Source organism: Lissotriton helveticus, chromosome 10 (assembly GCF_964261635.1).
Source record: "Lissotriton helveticus chromosome 10, aLisHel1.1, whole genome shotgun sequence".
Lineage (NCBI taxonomy): Eukaryota > Metazoa > Chordata > Amphibia > Caudata > Salamandridae > Lissotriton > Lissotriton helveticus.
In genome coordinates, this window is record NC_136071.1 from 7,133,568 (window position 1) to 7,148,858 (window position 15,291).

At 55.7% G+C, this 15,291-nt stretch overlaps 1 protein-coding gene across 1 annotated transcript in view; it reads right to left on the minus strand.

Moving 5' to 3' along the window:
- MAGIX (MAGI family member, X-linked) overlaps positions 1-15,291 on the minus strand; it is a 257,646-nt gene that overhangs the window by 204,530 nt on the left and 37,825 nt on the right. Inside the window, exons 6-7 of the mRNA XM_078664524.1 lie at positions 14,101-14,189; positions 441-1,169 (exon numbers count right to left, since the gene is read on the minus strand). Coding sequence (XP_078520650.1) covers positions 441-1,169; positions 14,101-14,189 — 818 coding nt within the window. The remainder of the gene's footprint in view (positions 1-440; positions 1,170-14,100; positions 14,190-15,291) is intronic.

Here is a 15,291-nt window from a genome sequence, read left to right on the forward strand (position 1 = left end):
CGAGTCTTACCTGGCCTCTGCACCAGCAGGACCATGTCTCCTTCCAGGGTGCACATGCTCATACCTTTAGTGGCCTCTCTACTGAACGAGTCTTACCTGGCCTCTGCACCAGCAGGACCATGTCTCCTTCCAGGGTGCACATGCTCATACCTTTAGTGGCCTCTCTACTGAACGCCCCTTACCTGGCCTCTGCACCAGCAGGACCATGTCTCCTTCCAGGGTGCGCATGCTCATACCTTTAATGGCCTCTCTGCTGAACGCGCCTTACCTGGCCTCTGTACCAGCAGGACCATGTCTCCTTCCAGGGTGCACATGCTCATACCTTTAGTGGCCTCTCTGCTGAACGAGTCTTACCTGGCCTCTGCACCAGCAGGACCATGTCTCCTTCCAGGGTGCACATGCTCATACCTTTAGTGGCCTCTCTACTGAACGAGTCTTACCTGGCCTCTGCACCAGCAGGACCATGTCTCCTTCCAGGGTGCGCTTCCGCAGGACCTCCTGAACCTGCGCGGCGGTGAGGTGGCGCAGGTCCGCTCCGTTGGCCTTCACAATCTTGTCACCTTGAGCCAGGAGTGGGCAGGCCCGGTAGTCCCAGATGTCTCCCACTGCAGCGCCCCCTGCAGGACCCACGTCGGTCAGCTGGAAGCCCAAGCCGAGGCTGCTCCTGCCCAGTGGTACCGGGGTGAGCCTGGCAGCCGTTGTGGGGGAGTCGAGGTTCCACTCACTGGGGTGGTCTGAGGTGGGCTTACCTCCTTCATGGCCCACCCTCTGCTGCCCCACTGGCTTCCTTGGCAGGCCGGCCTCTTCCTTGGCAGACTGGCGAGAGGTGAGGGCGCTGTAACTGGGCAGTGGCAGGCGGGGTGGCCCCACCGGTGGGGCAGTCACAGTGGGCTTCGTGGGGGACAAGGCAGGCACGATTCTTGGAGGGGGCCTTGGTTCAAGCTGAGAAGGCTCCGGGGGTCTCTTTCTGAGGTTTTCCACCTCAGTCCCAGTTTCCGCTTCCTGCCCACAGGCTGGAACTCTGGAGGGGGGCAGGAGAGGGTGCAGCTCTTCCTGGGATCCAGAGGTTTCCACCGGATCACCCCTGGGCACAGCTGGGTGCAGAGTTAGCCGCTCCCCCTTCGAATACTCCACGATGCAGTTTCCATGGACCACAACCAGGAAATCTCCTGTCAGGAAGGAAATGGAGAGTCACTTCAGAATACTGAGAGGAAACTGAAGAAGGAGAGAGTCTAAAGGTACCAAGAATGAGCAGTGAAGAGCGACTCAAGACAGAGACCCAGAGAGAGTGAAAGAAAGGTGGCAGGTATGCCGTGTCTGGGCCCTGAGGGGCTAAGCCTTTCATGCTATCAGACACACAAGATATAATTAAACTGATATTTGTATTTAGGACATGGCATAAACAGGAGAAACATATTTTGTCTCGATGCATTCAAATGTAATACGCAGATGCAGGGAAATCAATGTATCTGTCAGGCGTCTACTTTTTAATTTAAAGCGTACCCTTGTTCCACAAGCAACAGCTTCTCTATAAGAAGAGGACAAAACAAACATTCTTTTAAGCAACCAGGAAATTATTGCATGCTAGAAATGAATGGCAATGCCACTTTAGCCCTGAAGAAGACCATATGAAAAAAAATGGGATGGGTCGAAACATGTCAACATATAAAACAAACACAGACAAAAGAAAAAATACCTAAATCTAATTGTCGCGTGACAGCTTAATGTCCTATACAATGATAAATGAGATGTGATAAAAGGGTAAATCAGTGTGTTAATTCATATTAAACCATGTTATCTGTTTGGTGAGTGGGATAATTAACAGGTGGGTGTCCCGCAGCCTCCTCTTCCTATGTGAGAGCCACTTCTCTTGTATCTAAATTATTAACAGTTGAAAATAATTTGCAAGTGCTGGAATCTTATTATTCCAGTTCACTACTTTATTTAGAACTGTCCATAAAAGAAGTAGAAGCAGGGGACCTCTGGTTGAAGAAGTTTCCAGATACATTATTTCCCAAATTGGTTAATAAACAGGCCAAACTTCCATCAATTAGAAAAGATATTGAAGGTTTAAGTAAAAAGTTGCCTCCAGGCCCATAGGAATGAAGGGGAATTACCGATTCGGTAAATACCGAATATTTCCGATTCGGTATTATTTACCGAATCATTAGCTACATCACATTTACAGATTCCTAAATACCGAATTGGTAAAATTCGGTATTTAGGAATTGGTAATATGTGATTACCTACATCTGGCCCTTAGTGACAGATGAAAACGAATAAGACGGAAAAACTATTTTTAAGGGAAAAAAGCAGGGCTGAGAAGGAACCTGCAAGAGTGAGATAAAGGGGCAGGGAGAGTTGTGGGGGCGGATTAAAAAGGCATGAGGTGGATTCCAGAGCATGCAGCTTTCAACGTCAGCCTGTGAGCTTGTAAAAAAAGTTATACAAGGAATTATCAAGCTGTGTAAGTTGGGTTTGAGCTTGATGCAGACAACGTCTGTTTCAATACCAAGGAAATTAACAGGAAAAGCCCAGCCCAGGAGACCATAAACACTCCCAGAAACAGCCAAACATAAAAGGCCACCCGCTGACCTGTCAGACCCACCCCTCGGTCACCCCCCCTGCAGGCCAGCCCGGCCCTTGCTGCTCTGCATTCTGCAGCCGACATTCAGCAGCAGCGGCCATTCTATCCTAAGCTCAGCAGGGCACAGAGCCGGGGGCCCCTCCCGCACCGTGGGGGCCCCTCCTGCACCGCGGGGGCTGCGGGGGGCCCTCCTGCACCGCAGGGGCTGCGGGGGCCCCTCCTGCACCGCGGGGGCTGCGGGGGCTCCTCCTGCACCACAGGGGCTGCGGGGGCCCCTCCTGCACCGCAGGGGCTGCGGGGGCCCCTCCTGCACCGCGGGGGCTGCGGGGGCTCCTCCTGCACCACAGGGGCTGCGGGGGCTCCTCCTGCACCGCGGGGGCTGCGGGGGCTCGTGTTAGGACACTGAAGCTGAGCCCCCCTGGTGCCTGGAGCAGCGCCTGGCTGTTTTCACTCATTCACACACGTGCGCCCCGCTGGTTCTGCGGCTTCGTAGCGCTTGCTCCAGTACAAGGCGCACTGACTCAGAGGGACCCGTCGGGCAATTTTCAGATGCGGCACCGTCACGCACAGCTGCCACGTGTCATGCGTGACACCTTCAGCCTGGTCGGGTTTCTCACTTAATAGTCACCTCTAAAATCCCATCATGCAAAGCGCTGCTGGATAAAGGTGTGAGATGACGTCACGTGGGGGCACCTGTGATTCACCCTCGGGCTTACTTGGGTGGTCTCTAAAAGGACGGGAGAGCTGGGGGGGTCAGTCAAGCTGCCCCTCAAAGAAGGATCACAAGAGCCACTCATACTCCACATCACTCTTAATGCGGGGCCCCTGGAGAGCCAGCAGGGCTGGGGCAGAGCAGTCACTGCCGGGGACTCCCTGACACGAGAGGGCCCTTCACTGCCTCTCAGAGGGGCCCTTCCACGGCCTCTCAGAGGGGCCCTTCACTGCCTCCCAGAGGGGCCCTTCCACTGCCTCTCAGAGGGGCCCTTCCACTGCCTCTCAGAGGGGCCCTTCCACGGCCTCTCAGAGGGGCCCTTCCACCGCCTCTCAGAGGGGCCCTTCACTGCCTCTCAGAGGGGCCCTTCACTGCCTCCCAGAGGGGCCCTTCCACTGCCTCTCAGAGGGGCCCTTCCACTGCCTCTCAGAGGGGCCCTTCCACTGCCTCTCAGAGGGGCCCTTCCACTGCCTCTCAGAGAGGCCCTTCCACTGCCTCTCAGAGGGGCCCTTCCACTGCCTCTCAGAGGGGCCCTTCCACGGCCTCTCAGAGGGGCCCTTCACTGCCTCTCAGAGGGGCCCTTCCACTCCCTCTCAGAAGGGGCCCTTCCATGGCCTCTCAGAGGGGCCCTTCCACTGCCTCTCAGAGGGGCCCTTCCACTCCCTCTCAGAGGGGCCCTTCCACTCCCTCTCAGAGGGGCCCTTCCACGGCCTCTCAGAGGGGCCCTTCCACTGCCTCTCAGAGAGGCCCTTCCACTGCCTCTCAGAGGGGCCCTTCCACTGCCTCTCAGAGGGGCCCTTCCACTCCCTCTCAGAGGGGCCCTTCCACTCCCTCTCAGAGGGGCCCTTCACTGCCTCTCAGAGGGGCCCTTCCACTCCCTCTCAGAGGGGCCCTTCCACGGCCTCTCAGAGGGGCCCTTCCACTGCCTCTCAGAGGGGCCCTTCCACGGCCTCTCAGAGGGGCCCTTCCACCGCCTCTCAGAGGGGCCCTTCCACTCCCTCTCAGAGGGGCCCTTCACTGCCTCTCAGAGGGGCCCTTCCACTGCCTCTCAGAGGGGCCCTTCCACTCCCTCTCAGAGGGGCCCTTCCACGGCCTCTCAGAGGGGCCCTTCACTGCCTCTCAGAGGGTCCCTTCACTGCCTCTCAGAGGGGCCCTTCACTGCCTCTCAGAGGGGCCCTTCCACTCCCTCTCAGAGGGGCCCTTCCACTGCCTCTCAGAGGGGCCCTTCCACTCCCTCTCAGAGGGGCCCTTCACTGCCTCTCAGAGGGTCCCTTCACTGCCTCTCAGAGGGGCCCTTCACTGCCTCTCAGAGGGGCCCTTCACTGCCTCTCAGAGGGGCCCTTCCACGGCCTCTCAGAGGGGCCCTTCCACGGCCTCTCAGAGGGGCCCCAGCAGGCGCTGCCTGTCCGCGGGGGCCGGGGGGGTCAGACGCAGCCCGCCCAAGGGCCAGTCTCAGCTCTGCAGTTGTGCCAGATCACCCGTGCAGTCGCCGGGATCTCAGCAGCACACACACACCAACAGAGCGGAATCTTCCATTCCGGGCGGAGGCAGCAATTAACTGAGCCGTAAACAGCAGAGGGCGCCCGCCCAGGGCGGGGCCGGGGCCGCCCCAGCGTCCAGGGAGCTCCCAGAACAGGCCCCGGGGCTTCTGGGCGCAGGTGGCAGCAGCAGGCTCAGGAGGAACCGGGGCTCCAGGGTTCAGCATCAGAGGCAACAACTTACCAAGAAAAGAGGAGAGATAAAGGACAAAGAAAAAAGAAAACAGAAAACAGAGAGGTGGCTCAAGAGATGAGAACAGAAATAAAGCAATAGAGGGGACCAGTGGAGGGAGGAAGAGATGCCCCAGGATAGCCGGGAGGATAAGGAGCCCCAGAGAAAATGTAAAATATGATGGAGTAAATTATATCTTTTCAGAAATATTGCGTAATGCAAAATTACGCAACTTCGCACAATTACGCGCCGTTCAAGGTCATAATTTACCGCAAACTGTGCATCTGACAGTAAAAACTCACAACGAATGCGAGCTTTTATTCTAATTTTTTGTCGCACTTTTATTTAAATGTGACGCACTGCATTTCACATAATTTTACCTGTGATTTTGCGTAATTACGCGATAGCGAAATAGGCGAATTTCGAGCACCTTTGCACCATGGTGGGGAGTGTGAGTGAGGGATGCAGGGGTGTGAGGGGACAGAGGTTAGTTTCAAGCCCACACTTGGTTTGGATTGCGGAAATGGGCACATTTACTGAAAATGAGAGAGAAAGAGACTGACTGCTGAGTGATCATGAGACGGTGTCCGGGCGCCCCCTGGCGGACGGACGGCTCCCTGCACCCGCTCTCAGCCACTCACAGGCCCATGGCCTGGGCACACATGCCAACAAGAAGAGGAAAGAGGGATATTTTAGTAAAAATAATCAGGAGAAGGACTTTCTCCCACTGACTATCATTGAAGCAGACGTTAAATCAGGCGGAGGCGCCAAAATGAAGCCACTGCCAGCTCCAAACACCGAGGGTCCAATTCACAGAACTAACTTAAGACAAAATCCTAAACTTACTACTTTTGGTGTTCACAGAAGTTAGGATTTTGTCTTAAGTCTGTCTTAAGACAAACTCAAGACAAAATCCTAACTTCTGTGAATACCAAAAGTGGTAAGTTTAGGATTTTGTCTCAAGTTAGTTCTGTGAATCGGCCCCCAGGAGTCTCCCGCTGGAATCAGGGCACACCAGCCAAGGGGCCTGTCTCAAAGGCCAAGGGTGACACAGGCTCACCCCTGGGGTCTGTACTCACACCAGGGGGCCTCAGAGGCCAGGGGTGGGCACAGGCTCACCCCTCGGGTCTGTACTCACCCCAGGGGGCCTCAGAGTCAAGGGTGGGCACAGGCTCACCCCTCGGGTCTGTACTCACACCAGGGGGCCTCAGAGGCCAGGGGTGGGCACAGGCTCACCCCTCGGGTCTGTACTCACCCCAGGGGGCCTCAGAGACCAAGGGTGGCACAGGCTCACCCCTCGGGTCTGTACTCACACCAGGGGGCCTCAGAGTCAAGGGTGGGCACAGGCTCACCCCTCGGGTCTGTACTCACACCAGGGGGCCTCAGAGTCAAGGGTGGGCACAGGCTCACCCCTCGGGTCTGTACTCACACCAGGGGGCCTCAGAGGCCAGGGGTGGGCACAGGCTCACCCCTCGGGTCTGTACTCACACCAGGGGGCCTCAGAGTCAAGGGTGGGCACAGGCTCACCCCTCGGGTCTGTACTCACACCAGGGGGCCTCAGAGTCAAGGGTGGGCACAGGCTCACCCCTCGGGTCTGTACTCACCCCAGGGGGCCTCAGAGACCAAGGGTGGCACAGGCTCACCCCTCGGGTCTGTACTCACACCAGGGGGCCTCAGAGTCAAGGGTGGGCACAGGCTCACCCCTCGGGTCTGTACTCACACCAGGGGGCCTCAGAGGCCACGGGTGGGCACAGGCTCACCCCTCGGGTCTGTACTCACCCCAGGGGGCCTCAGAGACCAAGGGTGGCACAGGCTCACCCCTCGGGTCTGTACTCACACCAGGGGGCCTCAGAGTCAAGGGTGGGCACAGGCTCACCCCTCGGGTCTGTACTCACACCAGGGGGCCTCAGAGTCAAGGGTGGGCACAGGCTCACCCCTCGGGTCTGTACTCACACCAGGGGGCCTCAGAGGCCAGGGGTGGGCACAGGCTCACCCCTCGGGTCTGTACTCACACCAGGGGGCCTCAGAGTCAAGGGTGGGCACAGGCTCACCCCTCGGGTCTGTACTCACACCAGGGGGCCTCAGAGTCAAGGGTGGGCACAGGCTCACCCCTCGGGTCTGTACTCACACCAGGGGGCCTCAGAGGCCAGGGGTGGCACAGGCTCACCCCTAGGGTCTGTACTCACCCCAGGGGGCCTCAGAGACCAAGGGTGGCACAGGCTCACCCCTGGGGTCTGTACTCACCCCAGGGGCCTCAAAGGCCAAGGGTGACACAGGCTCACCCCTGGGGTCTGTACTCACACCAGGGGGCCTCAGAGGCCAGGGGTGGGCACAGGCTCACCCCTCGGGTCTGTACTCACACCAGGGGGCCTCAGAGGTCAGGGTGGGCACAGGCTCACCCCTCGGGTTTGTACTCACACCAGGGGGCCTCAGAGTCAAGGGTGACACAGGCTCACCCCTCGGGTCTGTACTCACCCCAGGGGCCTCAAAGGCCAAGGGTGACACAGGCTCACCCCTCGGGTCTGTACTCACACCAGGGGGCCTCAAAGGCCAAGGGTGACACAGGCTCACCCCTGGGGTCTGTACTCACCCCAGGGGCCTCAAAGGCCAAGGGTGACACAGGCTCACCCCTCGGGTCTGTACTCACACCAGGGGGCCTCAGAGGTCAAGGGTGGGCACAGGCTCACCCCTCGGGTCTGTACTCACACCAGGGGGCCTGTCTCAAAGGTCAAGGGTGACACAGGCTCACCCCTCGGGTCTGTACTCGCACCAGGGGGCCTCAGAGGCCAGGGGTGGGCACAGGCTCACCCCTCGGGTCTGTACTCACACCAGGGGGCCTCAGAGTCAAGGGTGACACAGGCTCACCCCTGGGGTCTGTACTCACCCCAGGGGGCCTCAGAGGCCAAGGGTGACACAGGCTCACCCCTCGGGTCTGTACTCACACCAGGGGGCCTCAGAGGTCAAGGGTGGGCACAGGCTCACCCCTCGGGTCTGTACTCACACCAGGGGGCCTGTCTCAAAGGCCAAGGGTGACACAGGCTCACCCCTCGGGTCTGTACTCGCACCAGGGGGCCTCAGAGGCCAGGGGTGGGCACAGGCTCACCCCTCGGGTCTGTACTCACACCAGGGGGCCTCAGAGTCAAGGGTGACACAGGCTCACCCCTCGGGTCTGTACTCACACCAGGGGGCCTCAGAGGTCAAGGGTGGGCACAGGCTCACCCCTGGGGTCTGTACTCACACCAGGGGGCCTCAGAGGCCAAGGGTGGGCACAGGCTCACCCCTCGGGTCTGTACTCACACCAGGGGGCCTCAGAGTCAAGGGTGGGCACAGGCTCACCCCTCGGGTCTGTACTCACCCCAGGGGGCCTCAGAGGCCAAGGGTGGCACAGGCTCACCCCTCGGGTTTGTACTCATCCCAGGGGGCCTCAGAGGCCAAGGGTGGGCACAGGCTCACCCCTCGGGTCTGTACTCACACCAGGGGGCCTCAGAGTCAAGGGTGGGCACAGGCTCACCCCTCGGGTCTGTACTCACACCAGGGGGCCTCAGAGTCAAGGGTGGGCACAGGCTCACCCCTCGGGTCTGTACTCACACCAGGGGGCCTCAGAGTCAAGGGTGGGCACAGGCTCACCCCTTGGGTCTGTACTCACACCAGGGGGCCTCAGAGTCAAGGGTGGGCACAGGCTCACCCCTGGGGTCTGTACTCACACCAAGGGCCTCAGAGGCCAAGGGTGGGCACAGGCTCACCCCTCTGGTCTGTACTCACACCAGGGGGTCTCAGAGTCAAGGGTGGGCACAGGCTCACCCCTCGGGTCTGTACTCACACCAGGGGGCCTCAGAGGCCAGGGGTGGGCACAGGTTCACCCCCTGGTCTGTACTCACACCAGGAGGCCTCGAAGGCCAAGGGGGGGGGGGCACAGGCTCACCCCTCGGCCACAGGCCCACCCCTCGCGCCTGTGCTCACTGGCCCAACTGTGGTAAGTGGCTCTTTGAAAGGAAGCCTCCTGCCTCCTGCCCCCAGCGTCATGCCCACACCTACCTCACCCCATATCAGCACCGACCCTTTTTAAAGAGATGTGTTAAAAATGTCACTTCTAGATTTGAGAGCCCTGTAGTAGTGTTAAACTGCCTCGCACCCAGTGGTGGCTGGTGATATTTGAAAGTGGTGAGGTGTAAACTTATTGTTGTACTGAACTGCGGCGAGCGAGCAAAGCAAGGAAAATTTTGAAAAAAGAGTGCACAAATAGTGCATTTTTAAGCAAATTTGAGGAAGCAGGAAGGTTAATAAAGCAATACGATAGATTTATTAAGTGGTTAAATTTACCTTTGCTAAACTTTACATTTTGTCAGTTGCTTTTCTTTGATTTCGTCAGGTTACAGTCCGTCAAGAAGAACTAATGCTGTTCCGGGGCACGATTTGTTAGTGATGTGTGTTACTCCTGTTGGGGTATTAATTCTCCAGCATCCTGTGCATGTTGAAAGGGGACCAGGGGGGTGATGAGTGGGCTGGGCTATGAGTCGATGTCACCTCATATTATGATGGGTTAGGGTTCTGCAGCAGTGACGTGAAGCTGATGCCTTTGTTTACCTCTCGTTTGACAGTTTGATTTTGTCTTGTAAAGCGAGGCCTTTGCTCCTTTACACCCCGAGGCCTTGGAGATCAGCCCGAAGCAGAGGCATGGTACATACAGACACTGTGTTTTAATCGACAGCCCCTCGCACTCTTCCGCAGGCTGCATGTCTGTCTATTAAAGCTGCTTCTCATCTCCCATATGACCTGGCTCTTGACTTCTCTGTTGGATTTTCTCTTTGCTACTAAAGGGTGCTTTGGGAATCTTTCTTTAAAATCTCTTCTGTCACCCAGATTGTGAGGATCAGTATATACTCCGCTTGCAAGAACAACATGCATTCTTTTCCCCGGTAGTATGAACCCTTTTCACCGATAAATGAGTTAGCTTAGTTTAGGCATGTGGAGAATAACCCCGCACTCTGTGTGGCGGTGAAAGGTGTGCTGAGGCATGACAGCAAGCCCCTTAAACAAATGCCCTCTCTGGCTGGTCCCAGGTTCTTTGCAGCTTTCGCCTGCCAGGAGCTTTCAAAATCTATCCTGCAACAAGACTTGAGTGGCAGCAACGTTTGCATAGCTAGCGTTCTTCAGGCACTGTGCTGTGGACGGTGAGTGGAGACCAGGTCACCCGTAAACGGGTGGTGATCTTTATGACTAACCTAGTTTTCTGCAGAAACCGCTGTTACTATGAAGAGCTTTGGTGACTCGGAGAAAGGTAAATGAATGTGAGCAAGTTGCAAGGTGACCCTTAAAGTGCTAGAGAGAGAGAGACCAACAAAATCGATAACGTTCTAAAAGCCACACTTAGAACTGATACAAATTATGTTTTTAAACCGAAAATACAGACACAAACATATATATTTTGAAACTGAAAGAGGGGACGGGCTCACGGACAGCGGGAGGGGGGACGGGCTCACGGACAGTGGGAGGGGGGACGGGCACACGGACAGCGGGAGGGGGGACGGGCACACGGACAGCGGGAGGGGCGACGGGCACACGGACAGCGGGAGGGGGGACGGGCACACGGACAGCGGGAGGGGGGACGGGCTCACGGACAGCGGGAAGGGGGACGGGCTCACGGACAGCCGGAGGGGGGCGGGGACGGGCACACGGACAGCGGGAGGGGGGGCGGGATCGGGCTCACGGACAGTGGGAGGGGGGCGGGAACGGGCTCACGGACAGCGGGAGGGGGAGGCGGGAACGGGATAAAAAAAGTAGTAAAATATGCCGCTTACCTGCTAGCAACTCTTGGAAAGTGAAATCGCGCAGCCCACCCCTGTAAAGCACACATTGGAAATGAAACCAACATGCCGATACGAAAAAAAAAAACAACCGCCCACAGCTGCATGATGCACGAAAATGGGCGGGATGAGTAAAAATCGCCGGAACGCCCACGAATCTGCTCGGGGAATGAGTGACGCATCTCTGTTCCAATGGCTAGCCTCCATTTATGGAGCTAGCCAATGGAATAGAGAGGCGGAACAAAGCCCCAGACTGTTCTCAAAAGATTTCGCCTGCGCAAACGCTGCTGCGCAGCGGATCGCCAGGCGAAACCTAAAAAGTATTAACAAAAAAGAACATCTTGAGTTTATTTTTTGTCCTTTGAATGCTTAGGGGAGGGAGTCTGCCTGTGGAAAATGAAAACGCATGATATTCCCCAAATGGGGTTAAAATCTCCTCATGAAACGCAATAAACCTGCAAAGAAATACACAAACGGCATTTCCCGAGTGGCTTTTGGGCCGGTATTTTGCATGCCACTCCGAATAATACTGTTGGTGTTAATAATGTTGGTGGCGATGCGTACTTGTATTATTGTTTTACTAAATCCACCTTGTTTGCTGATGCTTCCAATTTATTGCATCTTGTTTTTTGCTCTTATTCTCAGAGCACTCTCCGTATCCCCGCCCCACCGCCTCGCAGCACTCCCTCCAGGAGCCGCTACTGCCTAAGCACCAACAATCTGCTAATAAGAAAGGTGACTTCTATCTGCCTGTCCCAATGGCTGCTTGTTATGGGGTTTTTTGTTATAGGGTGGCATAAACAACAGGAGGGTGAAGGTTGGGAAATAGTATGTATCCTTGGAAAACTGTACATTAATCAATCATTTTTTGGTGTAATTGAAATTCTGCGCCTCGGTTTATTTCGATCCTTTGGGGTCGCAATTATTAGATATTTTAGCAGATGACAGAGAGAGCTGCGTTGGAATCAAGAACATTTTAAATGAGAAACTAAAATATGGCTGGTTGTTTTGAATGACAATAAGGCTAGGAGTTTGAGACAAGAGCTGCCACGTGCTCCAGAGGCCAACAGCTGGAGCGTGTATTATATCTGCATGACTGGACAGAAAATGTGTGAAAACTATGCGGTGCCACTCATGTAGGCCAACTATTTCTGCGCGAGAGCAGAAAGTCTAATTGGTGGACGGACATATAGGAACCACACTCCTGCCAAGGAGTTAGTGCATTTTGCGAAACTTCTCAAGGTGGAGACGCGCTGTTTTCAGAGCCAGAAACAAATAATCCGAACTGCGTGTGCATATCAGGAGAATAGTCCGAATACAAATGAGATAACAGGAGTAGGTCCGAATGAGGTCGCACACCGCTCAGCCCATCAGCGTGTGACCCCGAAGCATGATGGTCGATGTGGTCGGTATCAGCCACATCGACCATCATGCTTCGGGGTCACACGCTGATGGGCCGAGCGGTGTGCGACCTCATTCGGACCTACTATTTATACAGGCTCCCTTGAGCCGGTGGAGGTGACGACCTCGAGATAACGCATCCGCGCGCCTTAAGAGGTATCTGGACCTATGAATATTTTCGGCAGCCCACGCAGCAACCCCGTGCACAAGCCTAATCCCTGCTGATGAGCGTTAATGAATGCGAAACACGTGTCCATGGATGGCAAGCACACCAAGTGAATACCTTGAAGACTCAAGACCCGGGTAGGAGCGCACCCGCTGATACCGACCACATCGACCATCATGCTTCGGGGTCACACGCTGATGGGTCGAGCGGTGTGCGACCTCATTCGGACCTACTATTTATACAGGCTGCCTTGAGCCGGTGGAGGTGACGACCTCGAGATAACGCATCCGCGCGCCTTAAGAGGTATCTGGACCTATGAATATTTTCGGCAGCCCACGCAGCAACCCCGTGCACACGCCTAATCCCTGCTGATGAGCGTTAATGAACGCGAAACACGTGTCCAGGGATGGCAAGTACACCAAGTGAATACCTTGAAGACTCAAGACCCGGGTAGAAGCGCACCCGCTGATACCGACCACATCGACCATCATGCTTCGGGGTCACACGCTGATCGGCCGAGCGGTGTGCGACCTCATTCGGACCAGATAACAGGAGTAGACACATTTCAAGTGAATTGAGAAACCGGGGAAGCGTTTCAAAAGGATTTCGAGGGAATGAAAAAAATACATCGATAGAAACTCCTGCAGATTGAGAGGTGGCTGACATGAGAACAATATCGCGAGGAGAAAGCGGAAGGCAGAAAGGGAAGGATAAACCTTTATTCATGGAAAAGTGAAGAAGCGTGGATGGTTATAATGTGTAATAATATTATCACAGAACCTCTCGCTCTTTGGGCGACTCTGCAATAAAGTTATTAGCACGAGCCCTCAACAGAGTGCATCACCTTAAAGCAGCCGCACAGCCAGTCTTGTGCCCCCCCGGAGTGTTTGCTCGCTCATAAAATCTTCCTCAGTCACTGCTGGCAATGAAGCAGAAGGGGGGCCTTGGAAGGATGTGTCTTGAGAGAAATTAAACTGCGGGAGGTGAACAGAGGAGCCCCGGGGAGTGACTGACCGCACACTCCCTCCAGCTCCATTTCGATTACCTTTTGGGAGGCGGGCCGTGGTGAGCCACAGCTGGAGGTACATGTACGGCCAATGAGCACCGGTGCATGTACGGCGTTTAACTTTCGGGAGTGAGCGCGGGTGCAATAATTGGAAACAGATGGCGCCGCTGCTCACTCCCGCAAGGTAAACACCGTACATGCACGAGTGCTCATTGGAAAGTGCAGTACGGGGCAACGTTTCCAAAAAGTCAGTAGTGATTCCAAGAGGTCATCTCCTAAGCAGCGCTTGTGCGATGCCTAGGCAAGACCTAAAAAGGGAAAGTGCGCATGACTGGTTTGGTCGGCCCCAGTGGGCCGACCAAACAGTTAGGGCCCAGTACAGTGGCCCCTGGCACGTCCCCAACCTGGCACTTCTGCTTTCTGGCAGTGCGAGAAGCAGAAACATAAAATGGTAGCTTTACCATTTTATGTTTTTGCTTCTAGCACTGCGAGAAAGAAGTGGGACAACGTCCCCACGCCCAAATGGAGGAGCCGATGCTGGGCGAGTCGCGCCAGTTTGTACCCTTAGGGCCTCCCCGAACCCCCTCTCAAACCCATGAGCCCAGTTTACAGATCTCACACACATTTGCGTCACTACACTTAGATGACCACCTATTCCGATATTTTACATTCAGAGTGACCCACAACGCCCCACTGAGTACAGTTGTGTCTTACCGCACGTGGTCGTCGTCCCACGGTCTGTACCCGGCAGCCCTTGGGGGGTCCTGACCACCGACAGCAAAGGAGGGGCCTGAGCGCTGAAACTGGAGAGAGAGAGAGAGAGAGAGCGAGAGTCAGTGACAAAGGGAGAGAGAGAGAGAGAGACTCAGAGAGAGAGGGAGAGGGAGAGAGAGAGAGGGGGAGAGAGAGAGAGAGAGAGAGAGAGAGAGAGCGAGAGTCAGTGAGAGAGAGAGAGAGAGAGAGAGAGGGAGAGAGAGAGAGGGGGAGAGAGAGAGAGAGAGAGAGAGAGAGAGAGAGAGAGAGAGAGAGAGAGAGAGAGAGAGAGAGAGAGAGAGAGAGAGAGCGAGAGTCAGTGACAAAGGGAGAGAGAGAGAGAGAGAGAGAGAGACAGAGAGAGAGAGAGGAGAGAGAGAGGGAAGAGAGAGAGAGAGAGAGAGAGAGAGAGTCAGTGAGAGAGAGAGAGAGAGAGAGAGAGAGAGAGGGGGAGAGAGAGAGAGAGAGAGAGAGAGAGAGTCAGTGAGAGAGAGAGAGAGAGAGGGAGAGAGAGAGAGGGGGAGAGAGAGAGAGAGAGAGAGGGGAAGAGAGAGTGAGAGAGAGGGAGAGACAAAGAGGAAAATAAAGAAAGAGGAAGAGAGAGAGGGAGATAGAGAGAGACAGAGAAAGAGAGGAAGAGGGAGAGAGACAAAGGGAGAGAGGAAGAGAGAGAGACATACGGAGAGAGTGGTAGTGACAGAGAGAGAGAGAGAGAGAGAGGGATGGGGACAGAGAGTGGAAGGGAGAGAGAAAGAGGAACAGAAAGAGTGTGTGAGAGAAAGAGTGTGTGAGAGTCAGAGGCAGAAGAAGAGAGACAGAAAGGGGGGAGAGAGGAGCAGAGAGAGGGAAAGAGGAGGGGAGAGAGAGGAAGAGTGTGAGAGAGCGAGAGGAATAGGTGGAGAGGGGGCAGAGATAGGGACATATTTGAGAGAGGGGGAGGGGGCACACACAGTACAGAGTGGTGGTGAGGGGGGCACACACAGTACAGAGTGGTGGTGAGGTGGGCACACACTCTAAAGAGGGGGGCAGGCACACACAGTATAGAGTGGTGGTGAGGGGGGCACACACTCTATAGGGGGGTACACACAGTATAGAGTGGTGGTGAGGGGGGCACACACTCTATAGGGGGGTACACACAGTATAGAGTGGTGG